This window comes from Salvelinus sp. IW2-2015, linkage group LG23, assembly GCF_002910315.2.
Source record: "Salvelinus sp. IW2-2015 linkage group LG23, ASM291031v2, whole genome shotgun sequence".
Taxonomy (NCBI): domain Eukaryota; kingdom Metazoa; phylum Chordata; class Actinopteri; order Salmoniformes; family Salmonidae; genus Salvelinus; species Salvelinus sp. IW2-2015.
Window position 1 is genome coordinate 8995792 of NC_036863.1, and position 13388 is coordinate 9009179.

Consider the following 13388-nt stretch of genomic DNA (forward strand, 5'->3'; position numbering starts at 1 on the left):
TATATAAATAACATTTGAATATTTATTTTTCCTTATTTTCTTATTGTTTCTGTGATCAAAAAATACAATTAACATTTAAATGAAATTCTTAAAGAGTCCTCTGTAGTATTTTAGTATTTTGATACTTTGTGCAAGCCAATTGATAAGCATTAAAAATGTTGTGGATCGAGCCTCCCTCTAACACCATACCCAAACCGGACTCACGCATGCGGCATCTTGCGCAAATTGATTTTGACCCCCCACACCAAACGCGATCACGACAAGCAGGTTGAAATATCAAAACAAACTCTAAACCAATTATATTAATTTAGGGACATGTCAAAAAGCATGAACACACCGCTCGCATCGTAAACATAAATGTTATTCAATTATTGCACCCATACCACTTGCGCACACCAACGAGCGTCTGCGTTGCCAGGCGCTAAAATAGAAGTTGCTTCAATTTGTGGCGCAGAACGCACAGCAAGTCCTGCCTCTCCCATCTCCTCATTGGCTTTTAGAAGCATATGTCCACGTGCCATCTCCTCATTGGTTATACCCACGTGGGTGATTTAAAGATGAACTGAGTTCGGTCGGTTATCGTGGTAACTATGACAGTTAGATGCCAGTCGCCATATAAAGTCCAAAGAAAAATCCTGAAAGGAGGAGAGATGACTAGAAATGATTCGGTTGACCGTTTTATGTGTGGATTAATTGTCATAGTAGAGGACCTTGTGCATTTCAGGTAAAATAACAACTCAAAGTTTATATCCCAGGACAAATTAGCTAGCAACAGCAAGCTAGCTAAAACAGACAAATTAGCTAGCAACTGCAAGCTAGCTAGCTAAATTGCCATAAATGTTTAATGCTTTTCGACCTGTCCCCAAATTAATATAATTGGTTCAGAGATTGTTTTGATATTAAAACCTGCATGTGTCGTGATCGCGATCAATTTGCTCACAATGTCGCACGCACGCCGCCGGTTTGGGTACGGTGTTAGACACTGCATCACAGTGCAAACTGCTTGCTACAGATGCTGGTTCGAGACCCGTGCCGGCCGAGCCATGTGGCAACGCACAATTAGCCCAGCGCCGTTGGAGGGTTTGGCTGGCCGGGATGTCCTTGTCCCAACATGCTGTAGCGACTCTTGTGGCGGGCCAGGCGCATGCAAGCTGACACGGTCATCATGTGTATGGCGTTTCCTCCAACACAAAATGTTTTTTTGTGGATGGGTCTAATTTGTATGTATAAAATGTATAATAGTCATATTTAAAATGATTAAAATCAGGTTATTTTGTATACATTTATTTTAATTTGCATCAGCTGGGGGGATTGTGGTAAGATTCCGGCAAAGTTGGCTGAATTCCGGTAGACAGAAACGCCCGATGTACTTGGGCCGATTCAGGGCAGTCATTCATTTTGATTCCGGGCCGATTCAATCAGTTCTGGCCCCCCGGAGGAGCGCCGCTTCGGGCCGATTCCTCATTGCTAACTGTGATGTGTTTTTTGCGACACACATTGCCAAATATTCAGAATTTTACCAGCAGTCCACAACTTGTTACATATAATAAACCATGTATTATAACTCATGTCTTACCGTAAATAGATTTAGAAAACCGAAGAAAAGCATAGAACTTACCGTGGAGAACCACAAATATTGTTCCCTGTAGCTGTCAGCTGAAGGTAAGTCTATACAGTGGGTAAATGCATACAAGACTGGGGATACGTCTATGCGTCGCACTATTCTTTAGGGTCAATTCTGACAATTCAGAAAGATCACAATATTTGAAGACGATGTAGCCAAAAGTACACACCCCGAAACGCTGTTGTCAAGCAACTGCTTTCATGCACGATTGACATTCCTGACGTCTTCTAAGCTACACTTAAACGCATGCGCCATGCACTGGAAAATGGTCATACAGAAGAATCGTTCGGTTATTACCAACTAGGTCGAGTCGGTCCATCTCTTCTAAATACCCGTTATTTAGAAATGTTTCCTAAATATGCTATTCAGGTATTAAAATGTTTTCTCTAAAATGGATTGTTGTTCCTCCCAAAATGTTTGTTAGTGTAGTCAGTGGCACACTAACTAATTAAAAATACTTTGAAGTACTAATTAAGTCGTTTTTTGGTATATCTGTACAGTCATGGCCAAAAGCTGAGAATGACACATTTTAATTTTCACCGTCTGCTGCTTCAGTGTCTTCAGATATTTTTGTCAGATGTTACTATGGAATACTGAAGTATAATTACAAGTATTTCATAAGTGTCAAAGGCTTTTATTGACAATTACATGAAGTTGATGCAAAGAGTCAATATTTGCAGTGTTGACCCTTATTTTTCAAGACCTCTGCAATCCGCCCTGGCATGCTGTCAATGAACTTCAGGGCCACATCCTGACTGATGGCAGCCCATTCTTGCATAATCAATGCTTGGAGTTTGTCAGAACTTGTGTGTTTTTGTTTGTCCACCCGCCTCTTGAGGATTGACCACAAGTTCTCAATGGGATTAAGGTCTGGGGAGTTTCCTGGCCATGGACCCAAAATATCGATGTTTTGTTCCCCGAGCCACTTAGTTATCACTTTTGCCTTATGGCAAGGTGCTCCATCGTGCTGGAAAAGGCATTGTTTATCACCAAACTGTTCCTGGATGGTTGGGAGAAGTTGCTCTCGGAGGTTGTGTTGGTACCATTCTTTATTCATGGCTGTGTTCTTAGGCAAAATTGTGAGTGAGCCCACTCCCTTGGCTGAGAAGCAACCCCACACATGAATGGTCTCAGGATGCTTTACTGTTGGCATGACACAGGACTGATGGTAGCGTTCACCTTGTCTTCTCTGGACAAGCTTTTTTCCGGATACCCCAAACAATTGGAAAGGGGATTCATCAGAGAAAATGACTTTACCCCAGTCCTCAACAGTCCAATCACTGTACCTTTTGCAGAATATCAGTCTGTCCCAGATGTTTTTCCTGGAGAGAAGTGGCTTCTTTGCTGCCCTTCTTGACACCAGGCCATTCTCCAAAAGTCTTCGCCTCACTGTGCGTGCAGATGCACTCACACCTGCCTGCTGCCATTCCTGAGCAAGCTCTGTACTGGTGGTGCCCCGATCCCACAGCTGAATCAACTTTAGGAGACGGTCCTGGCGCTTGCTGAACTTTCTTGGGCGCCCTGAAGCCTTCTTCACAACAATTGAACCGCTCTCCTTGAAGTTCTTGATGATCCGATAAATGGTTGATTTAGGTGCAATCTTACTGGCAGCAATATGCTTGCCTGTGAAGCCCTTTTTGTGCAAAGCAATGATGACGGCATGTGTTTCCTTACAGGTAACCATGATTGACAGAGGAAGAACAATGATTCCAAGCACCACCCTCCTTTTGAAGCTTCCAGTCTGTTATTCGAACTCAATCAGCATGACAGAGTGATCTCCAGCCTTGTCCTCGTCAAAACTCACACCTGTGTTAACGAGAGAATCACTGACATGATGTCAGCTGGTCCTTTTGTGGCAGGGCTGAAATGCAGTGGAAATGTTTTTGGAGGACTCAGTTCATTTGCATGGCAAAGGGGAACTTTGCAATTAATTGCAATTCATCTGATCACTCTTCATAACATTCTGGAGTATATATGAATATTTGTGTCATTCTCAAAACTTTTGGCCACGACTGTACTTTACTATTTATATTTACGACAATTTAGTACTTTTTGCAATACTGTACTTAAGTACATTTAAAACCAGATACTTTTAGACTTTTACTCATGTAGTATTTTACTGGGTGACTCCCTTGAGTCATTTTCTATTATGGTACCTTTACTGAAGTATGACAATTCAGTTATTTTTCTACCACTGCACCTAACACACTTGTCCAAATACATCAAGCATCTTCAGATAAGTCACAACTGGCAAACAAAAATGGTTGTACAATTCTTTATTTCTGTTCAACAAATATATTTTAAAAGTTTAACAAAAAATTAGCAATTCTGAATCCACCAAGGCAATACAGTACAACTACAGTTGAACCTCAATCCTCAGGACTTGTATTAAAAACAAAATAATCTATAGGCTACAGAGAAACAGATACAGTGCTTTCAGAAAGTATTCACACCCCTTGACTTTTTCAACATTGTGTTACAGCCTGAATTTAAAACGTATTAAATATATTTTTTGGGTCACTGGCCTATACACAATAACCCATAACGTCAAAGTGGAATTTTGTTTTTTGAAATGTTTACAAATTAATTAAAAATGAAAGGCTCAAATGTCTTGAGTCAATAAGTATTCAACTCCTTTGTTATGGGAAGCCTAAAGTTCAGGAGTAAAACAAATTGCTTAAGTCACAGAAGATCCCTCAGTCGAGCAGTGAATTTCAAACACAGATTCAACCACAAAGACCTGAGAGGTTTTCCAATGCCTCACAAAGAAGGGAACCTATTGGTAGATGGGTAAAAAAAAAGACATCAAATATCACTTTGAGCATAGTGAAGTTATTAATTACACTTTGGATGGTGTATCAACACACCCAGTCACTAAAGTTACAGGTGTCCTTTCTAACTCAGTTGCCGGAGAGGAAGGAAACCGCTCAGGGATTTCACCATGAGGCCAATAGTGACTTTAAAACAGTTACAGAGTTGAATGGGTGTGATAAGAGAAAAGGGAGGATGGATCAACAACATTGTATTTCCTCCACAATACTAACCTAATTGATAATGTGAAAAGGAAGCCTGTACAGAATGAAAAATATTCCAAAAACATACATACTGTTTGCAACAAGGCACCAAAGTAATAGTGCCAAAAAATGTGGAAATGCAATTCATTTTTTGTCCAGAATATAAAAGTGTTGTATTGGATTTGCCCCAAACATATTACTGAGTACCACTCTCCATATTTTCAAGCATATTGGTGGCTGCATCATGTTATGGGTATTCTTGTAATCGATAAGGACTGGGGAGTTTTTCAGGATAAAAAATAAAAACATCATGGAGCTAAGCACAGGCAAAATCCTAGAGGAATACCTGGTTGTCTGCTTTCCACCAGACTGGGAGGTGAATTCCCCTTTCAGCAGGACAATAACCTAAAACACAAGGCCAAGTCTACACTGCAGTTGCTTACCAAGAAAACACTGAATGTTTGAGTGGCTGAGTTAGTTTTCACTTAAATCTGCTTGAAAATCTATGGCAAGACTTGAAAATGGTTGTCAAGCAATGATCAACAACCAACTTGACAGAGCTTGAAGAATTCTGAAAAGAATAATGAGCAAATATTGTACGATCCAAGTGTGCATAGTTCTTAGAAATGTACCCAGAAAGACTCGCAGCTGTAATCCCTGCCAAAGGTCATTCTAACATGTATTGACTCAGCGGTGTGATTACGTATATAAATGAGATGCATTTCATTTGAAATACATTTGCAAAAATGTTTTTTTTTTTTTTACTTTTCACTTTGTCATTATGGGCTATTGTGTGTAGATGGGTGAGACTTTTTTTCTCCATTTTGATTTCAGGCTGTAACAAAATGTGGAATAAGTCAAGGGGTATGAATACTTTCTGAAGGCACTGTATGTACAGTATCTGGCTAAATTATTAGAAAACAAAATCTGCATGAATATTTTCTAATACTGATTTTTGGTTTGTAAGTGAATGTCAAAGTGACGGACAATTGTGGCCTTTTCTCATTTGGGAAAAAGTCTGTCCTCCACCCTCTCTCCTCCATGACCAGGAACCCGATAAGTGGTTGAGGAGATGTCAATTCGTTAATAGGCGAACAGAAGAGTGTCCTCCCCTTCTCGATAGCCACCTTTCATCGAGGATAAACATGCAAGTCTTTCGTGGAAGAGTTTTGAAATCTGCCAAACCCTCTTTGAATCAGTGTTAGTTTTTTCTGAGGAGAAAAGCATGCACACGTTGAAAATCAATATGCTACTTATCGTTTTATCTATAAAATGTCTGGCACAACTAACTTAATTTTTTTTATCACTTAACACATTTATTTTTTGATTTACCCCTGTAAACGTCATTCATGCAACACGCGAGTGGAGGAGTAATTTCATACAAGCATATTTTCGTCCACAATACCTCTCCTCGCTGCCTCTCCATTACCTTTTTAAAAAGGAGGCGAGAGAGGACGGAGAAGAGAAGACACAGGATTTTAGCAAATTCAATTGCGAAAAGGCCAGAGTTCCAAACCACCACCATTCCCAACGTGTTCATCCCTCTGAGGTCCTACCGTAGTAGTGTTGTCGTGTTTGGGCGTCTAGACACTACAGCTTGCCGGCATCCTTGAACTTGCTGAGCAGGCCTTGGTCAGCCCGCAAGGGAAAGGAGAGGGAGCGACTGTGGTAGTACTGGGAGTCTGCCTGGAGGTTCTGGATGACGTCCGAAAGCAGGTGGGCATGCTCCACCCCGCAGCCCGGGGCCTCGTAGCTCAGGGCGTTGAAGTGGATGTGGAGGTGGTAGTAGGACGGCTGGTAGTGGAGGTACACCTTCAGCTTACTGGCTGCCACACCGTACCGCTTCAGAATGCTCTCCTGTGATAGGGGAAAGCACCATGAAAAACAAGCACAACTATTTGACAGAGTAAGGAGTAGTTGCCCCAAGACACATCAAACAACCAAACAATCGCAATACGCTCAACAAGCAAATTTAAATACGAAAATATGTATGTATTATCGGATCCTTCTCACCTCTCCCTTCTTGCGGATGTTAGTCAGCAATGGCAGATGCAGCACTGTCAGGTCTCGCAAACTTTTGATGTCCCTTTGATGAACGATGGCAATCAAATGCAAGTCATCCAACTAGGGGGGGGGGGGGGGGTTGAAAGTAACATGTGCTCAATAGGAGGCTTGAATGCATCGTCCATTGTGCACTTTGGCCCTTATGTATAAAGTGTCTCAAAGTTGAAGTTCTGATTTAGGATAGGTTTAGACTTTTAGATCACAATGAATAAGATTACTTGGACAGGATCATACAAGGTACAGTGGGAGAACAAGTATTTGACACACTGCCGATTTTGCAGGTTTTCCTACTTACAAGCAATGTAGAGGTCTGCAATTTTTAATCATGGGTAACTTCAACTGTGAGACGGGAATCTAAAACAAAAATCCAGAAAATCACATTGTAATTAGTTTGCATTTTATTGCATGACATAAGTATTTGATACATCAGAAAAGCAGAACTTAATATTTGGTACAGAAACCTTTGTTTGCAATTACAGAGATCATACGTTTCCTGTAGTTCTTGACCAGGTTTGCACACACTGCAGCAGGGATTTTGCCCACTCCTCAATACAGACCTTCTCCAGATCCTTCAGGTTTCGGGACTTTCAGCCCCTCCAAAGTTTTCTATTGGGTTCAGGTCTGGAGACTGGCTAGGCCACTCCAGGACCTTGAGATGCTTCTTACTCCTTAGTTGCCCTGCTGTGTGTTTCGGGTCGTTGTCATGCTGGAAGATCCAGCCACGACCCATCTTCAATGCTCTTACTGAGGAAGGAGGTTGTTGGCCAAGATCTCGCGATACATTGCCCCATCCATCCTCCCTCAATACGGTGCAGTTGTCCTGTCCCCTTTGCAGAAAAGTATCCCAAAGAATGATGTTTCCACCTCCATGCTTCACGGTTGGGATGGTGTTCTTGGGGTTGTACTCATCCTTCTTCTTCCTCCAAACACGGTGAGTGGAGTTTAGACCAAAAAGCTCTATTTTTGTCTCATCAGACCACATGACCTTCTCCCATTCCTCCTCTGGATCATCCAGATGGTCATTGGCAAACTTCAGACGGGCCTGGACATGCGCTGGCTTGAGCAGAGGGACCTTGCGTGCGCTGCAGGATTTTAATCCATGGCGGCGTAGTGTGTTACTAATGGTTTTCTTTGAGACTGTGGTCCCAGCTCTCTTCAGGTCATTGACCAGGTCCTGCCGTGTAGTTCTGGGCTGATCCCTCACCTTCCTCATGATCATTGATGCCCCACGAGGTGAGATCTTGCATGGAGTCCCAGACCGAGGGTGATTGACCGTCATCTTAACTTCTTCCATTTTCTAATAATTGCGCCAACAGTTGTTGCCTTCTCACCAAGCTGCTTGCCTATTGTCCTGTAGCCCATCCAGCCTTGTGCAGTCTATAATTTTATCCCTGATGTCCTTACACAGCTCTCTGGTCTTAGCCATTGTGGAGAGGTTGGAGTCTGTTTGATTGAGTGTGTGGACAGGTGTCTTTTATACAGGTAACGAGTTCAAACAGGTGCAGTTAATACAGGTAATGAGTGGAGAACAGGAGGGCTCTTAAAGAAAAGCTAACAGGTCTGTGAGAGCTGGAATTCTTACTGGTTGGTAGGTGATCAAATACTTATGTCATGCAATAAAATGCAAATTAATTACTTAAAAATCATACAATGTGATTTTCTGGATTTTTGTTTTAGATTCCGTCTCTCACAGTTGAAGTGTACCTATGATAAACATTACAGACCTCTACATGCTTTGTAAGTAGGAAAACCTGCAAAATCGGCAGTGTATCAAATACTTGTTCTCCCCACTGTATCTCACCTGCTTTTGGTCCCACTTGAAGTCTGGGAGCAGGACAAAGCCGACGTCCTGGTCTGGGTCCTCATAAACGATGCGCTCTGCCTCCGCTTTCTTCTCCAAGATGTTGTACACCCACTGGAGGGGAAAAACACAGCGACAAGAAAATCATTGCCACATAAATCATAGAAGTGCATGTTTACAAATCACAATCTTTCAATATTGGCAACCATTAATTGGATATTTGAGTGATATAAAAGTAAACTATAGCTGACAAGTATGAGAAGTTTAGGTTAATTTCCCCATCCTTTGTGGGCTCTGCCTGTCAAGCAGCAGAAGGGCGTATTTGCCGATGTACTGTTACTGTACACTGTTTCAAATACCTGCCATTCGTTGAAAATTGCCCACTCGTGTTCTATGTGGTGATGCAAAGACCTTTATTAGTGAAAGGCATTTCAAGTCTTTTCAGTTAGCCTTTTCATTCCACTTTGTTCACCTAAAAGAGCCGGCTCCAAACACATCTTTGTTCAGTAGCCATGATTGTGTTAAATAAACATGGGTGGGGCCTCAGACTGGCCTCTAACGGAGGCCTCCAAATCACTAGTCCGCCCCTGACCGAGGCATCACGTTAACCCTTTAAGATCGGAGGAGAGGAAAGCCCTTACTAATACCTCTCAAGCATCCGTGACGCATTGCCCAATCTGGCCCTTCTATATGGATGGTATTGTAATCCCAAATTGAGGATGATCCCCTGTAAGAACCGTGCATTTACTGAGTCGACAATCAAGTCCTCCGGATGTGGAGTGGGAGACTGTGTAGTGGGATACTGTGGGACTAATATTTTCACCTTGAAAGCAATGAAATGCTACCTGTACACTGAAGCTCTGACTCTGAATGTAAGGTAGGGTGATAGAGCGGTAGTCCTCCCCAGTCTCCTGCACCAAGTAGGTCTCCTGGCGCAGGTATTTCTTCACATGCTTCTCTGTGGCCGGACACACCACTGTGGTCTTCATCTCTTTGGAACCAAGGAACAAGACAAGGATCAATATCACATCAGATTTCAGTCAGAGATTTGAATTCCATTAGGAAATAATAATGGTGCCACTTCGCATTGCAGAATTATTCGATTTGGTCCAATGTATTGAATCTACAGCTGTCCCCGACTAAAGAAAATCTTGGTCGGCCGAGAGTCGTTCTGTTCAATCGATTGGTCAAGATGTTTAAACTTGTTTTTCCATATATTGAGACAGACCTTATGTGTTTGAATAAAACCAACTACCTTATGCACTGAGCTTGTCTGATGCTTTAAGCACACTGTTTGATTAAATAATTAGGACACACACGACTCAAGAAAGAGCCTGATGGTCACAGGCAGTTTAAAAAAATGACAGCGAGTGCCTGTGTGACTGGCGCACGTTTTCTCGCTCTCCTCCTTACTGCAGCGAAAAATGAACAACAGCACAGCAAGTGTTTATTGCGCTGTCTGTGTTGAAGCTACAACAATTTCAGCCATTTAGTTTCTTACTTGTTTTTGAACAAAAAAAAATCTCCAGAAAACCCTAATTTGTTTAGGAAAAAACATTCCCTATTCCCTCAACCCTTGCCGTCTTTACTCGAAACATGTGAGCATTACATGCATGTGACCAATAGGGCCTGACCTATAGCCAATCAATCACATCAATAAAATGGTTATAACAAACTCCGAACACAGTAATGTCGCAGCAAAATGGATGCGGAGGACGTGAAAAAGAAACTTGAAATGGGCAAATGTTTACAGGTTGCTCAGGAGGGAAAGGGGAAGTCAGATCTGTGGAAGACATTTGACTTAGTTGTGGAAACTACTGGAGATCTAGAAAAAGGAGGGTATAGGAGCAAGCGTTGCATGAGTATTGTGTGCCAAACAGTTGCTGTTAGATTACAATATTATTTTTTCTGACCGTTTGGAACAGTGTAAATGGTAAATACATTTGTGTACCAGAGAGTCTGTTCTAAAGAGAATTGTTTTTATATCTAAAGCCTATATTACAGCAGGCTACAGTTGAATGCATTCGTGAATTGCAGATTATTTATTGTTTAGGCTAATCATTCAAAGCTCCCTTTGTTATTACATTTTAAAACTAAAACGCTTGATTGCATTTCAAAGCATGAATGTCTCGTTTGCTGTGTAATGGTATGAACGAATGAATGATTGGTTGATACAGTACCCTATATATTGAAATATAGGCTACGGTATTAAAACTAAATAGGACGCGTTCTTAGGCCTACAGCTCGATGGTGTTATACAAGGCTACTATACAAAACCTACTAATGATAACGACATTACTTATTATTATGATCATAATAATTGTAATGATAACAATAAGAAGATCAAGAAAAATGACGGTATAGGAGAGCTGCGTGCATATTATGTGTGACAAACAGGTGCTATTAGATTACAATATTATTTCTCTGCCTGTTTGCAACAGTATAAACCCCACTAAATAAATAAGTAATACTAGTCTGTTCTAACAAAATTGTAAAGCCTTTATTACAGCTTAGCAAATATTATTATTTTTTGATATATTTTTTTGAACAGCCAAATCTGTGAAATTGCTTTATCTGACATTTTGCCGTTGCATGAGGATTGGTGCTCACGGTAGGCTATTAAACAAACACTCAAACAGGCAACATCTGTCTTATTTCTGTAGATATACATGGATGATTTATAAAGCCAGGCACATTTAAGGGCTTGTAAGTAAGCATTTCACTGTATGTCTACACCTGTTGTATTCGGCGCATGTAACATAACAGATTTTAATAAGATATCAAATGCTCATATACATCCCTAGGAATATTGACACCTTTTTTACATTTTCTGCCAAGCGAGCACTTAGATATGGTAATTTTCACATTCATATGTTTGGGAATTACTTATAGTAAGGATTTGTGAAAATTTGATAGCAATATAGAGTGGGAAAGCGGCCGTGCATATGGACAATTAATTGACACTGCAGTAAATAATACATTTGTCTTGTCCAGGCCCGTATTCTACACAGACCAGTGAGCCATAGCCAATCAGAGATACAGCAGGACCTATATGCAAATAAGCTCCCTCTCAAGAGAATCACGAATTTTCATATCATAAATGTTCATGGCATTTTGGAGCAGATCTAGCCTATGTATCCTGGGGCATACCATTCAAATGAGCAGGGGGTTGGAGTTGATACGTGCTGTAGATATCATTCCTCATGTCCAACTTCATTCTGGAGCCATTGAAAATCTCCAACAGGGTGTCTTCCCTGATAGGGGTCTTCTCCAAAATGATGACCGCATCCTGGTCGTTCAACTGATAGGGAATAGGGAAATAATACATTGTTGTTTGAGATTCAATGGACTGTCCACCTTGTTAACTAGCTACCTAGACAATCGAACGTTAACAAGGTTAAGTATTTAACTACATGTATTGTTGTCATATAGTAGGACAGGACATACATGATACAAATAAACACTTTTATTCAACAAACGACACGAAATTGGTTCGTACACTGACGACTGGTCACTTTGACAACAGGCAAGCAAGACGAATTATGCGATGCGAGCTTCTACCAAGCTACTACCATTTGAAGTTTAAGTGGCTGCAACCACAGATTTCCAACCTATAAAATATAGCTATTTAACGTTACCACTTATAAACATCTATAAGCTTTTTGGTTTTAGTTTAGCTAGCTATTAGCCAATGTTGACTAACTAGCTAGATACCTAGATAGCAGTAACGTTAGCCACCTTTCCGTGTATGAACATATTTTTCTCCCGTGCAGAGTCCCGCAGAACCGTTGTTGTTTTAAATCCGAACAAAGGATTTGCAGATGCTGATTCATTGTGATTATCTTGGTCACTATTCGGGTCATTCTTTAGTCGTTTGGCCTTAGCAGCATCAGTTTCATTTCTGTCCGCAAAATCAACTTCACGTTTACCAGTCTCCGCCATTTTTATTCTGAGGTACTTCTTCTTCGGTGGTGTTTTACGGCAGACTACATGCTTATTGCCTCGACCTACTGGGTGGGGTGAAAACTGAGAAACTTTAACATAGGAAATAAACGAAGGGTGAAAAAACACTCATATTCCCTCAAAACAAACAGCCCAAAATAATATATATTATTATATAAATAATAATCTCCCTCTTATTCATTACTACTCAGATCCCTACACAGGCTCTGGGGCCTGAGAGGGGAGACCTTATTTGGACAATATTCCTTGCAATATTTCAGCTTAAGTCATGTAGATCCAAAAACCTTTTAGACCCTTTCACAATGATTTCCAATTTCTGCTAGTTTGGCCAGTACAATTTATCATCCTGCTCAATGAATGCAACAAAATCCACTTTCTTCACGGTCATTAAGGCCTATATCAGGAACGCAACTGTTGAACAACATTCTCAGCACACTGTGGGGCATACACTGCCATGTCTTCCTCATCTTCATTTGGTCTAACTATGTCCACTGCCTCCGCATAGGAGACATGCTGGACAACCCTGATACTTGCTACTTCGATCCAGTAGCGGTGTGTGGGTAAAATCACTGAGGAAGCCAAGCCAGTAAAAAAGCCATATTGCAACCTGTTGTGATAATTGCATTGTTTGCTCTATAACCCATTTGTTCATAAGCCATCATGATATACAATAAGGTCGTGACAAAAAAAAGACGACAGTCACATAGTAGGGGAATAAATTCAACTACACATACATTTGTTTCATCACAAAACCAGAGAGCAACATCTGTCCGGTGTAGTCCACATAGCAAATATTGCATGTAACAAACAGGTATATCACCTGCAGCATGGTCAAATAAGTTCATGTTTTCGCCAGTTTACTAAACAGCTACTGATTTAGAACATCGGAGTTAATGCAAGTCAGCACAAAGACAACAGGAGC

The 13388-nt window shown here is 41.0% G+C and overlaps 1 protein-coding gene across 1 annotated transcript; it reads right to left on the reverse strand.

The window, feature by feature from the left end:
* Window positions 1-6194: 6194 nt before the first annotated feature.
* Window positions 6195-12467, reverse strand: dcps (decapping enzyme, scavenger). The gene is made up of 6 exons (XM_023968402.2): window positions 12242-12467; window positions 11654-11804; window positions 9349-9494; window positions 8504-8617; window positions 6652-6762; window positions 6195-6495 (listed from the first exon to the last, which is right to left on the reverse strand). Exons 1-6 carry the CDS (start codon window positions 12443-12445, stop codon window positions 6229-6231), a joined length of 993 nt encoding a protein of 330 aa, XP_023824170.1. The 5' UTR covers window positions 12446-12467; the 3' UTR covers window positions 6195-6228.
* Window positions 12468-13388: the final 921 nt, after the last annotated feature.

What these genes read in the sequence shown, in the direction of transcription:
- dcps (XM_023968402.2), bottom strand. Translation starts at nt 12,445, where the DNA reads ATGGCGGAGACTGGTAAACGTGAAGTTGATTTTGCGGACAGAAATGAA. An exon ending in GTCAGAGCTTCAGTGTACAG is followed by an intron (nt 8,618 to 9,348) that starts GTAGCATTTCAT and finishes TTTCCCCTCCAG; the next exon opens with TGGGTGTACAACATCTTGGA. An exon ending in TCAAGTGGGACCAAAAGCAG is followed by an intron (nt 6,763 to 8,503) that starts GTGAGATACAGT and finishes CCCCCCCCCTAG; the next exon opens with TTGGATGACTTGCATTTGAT.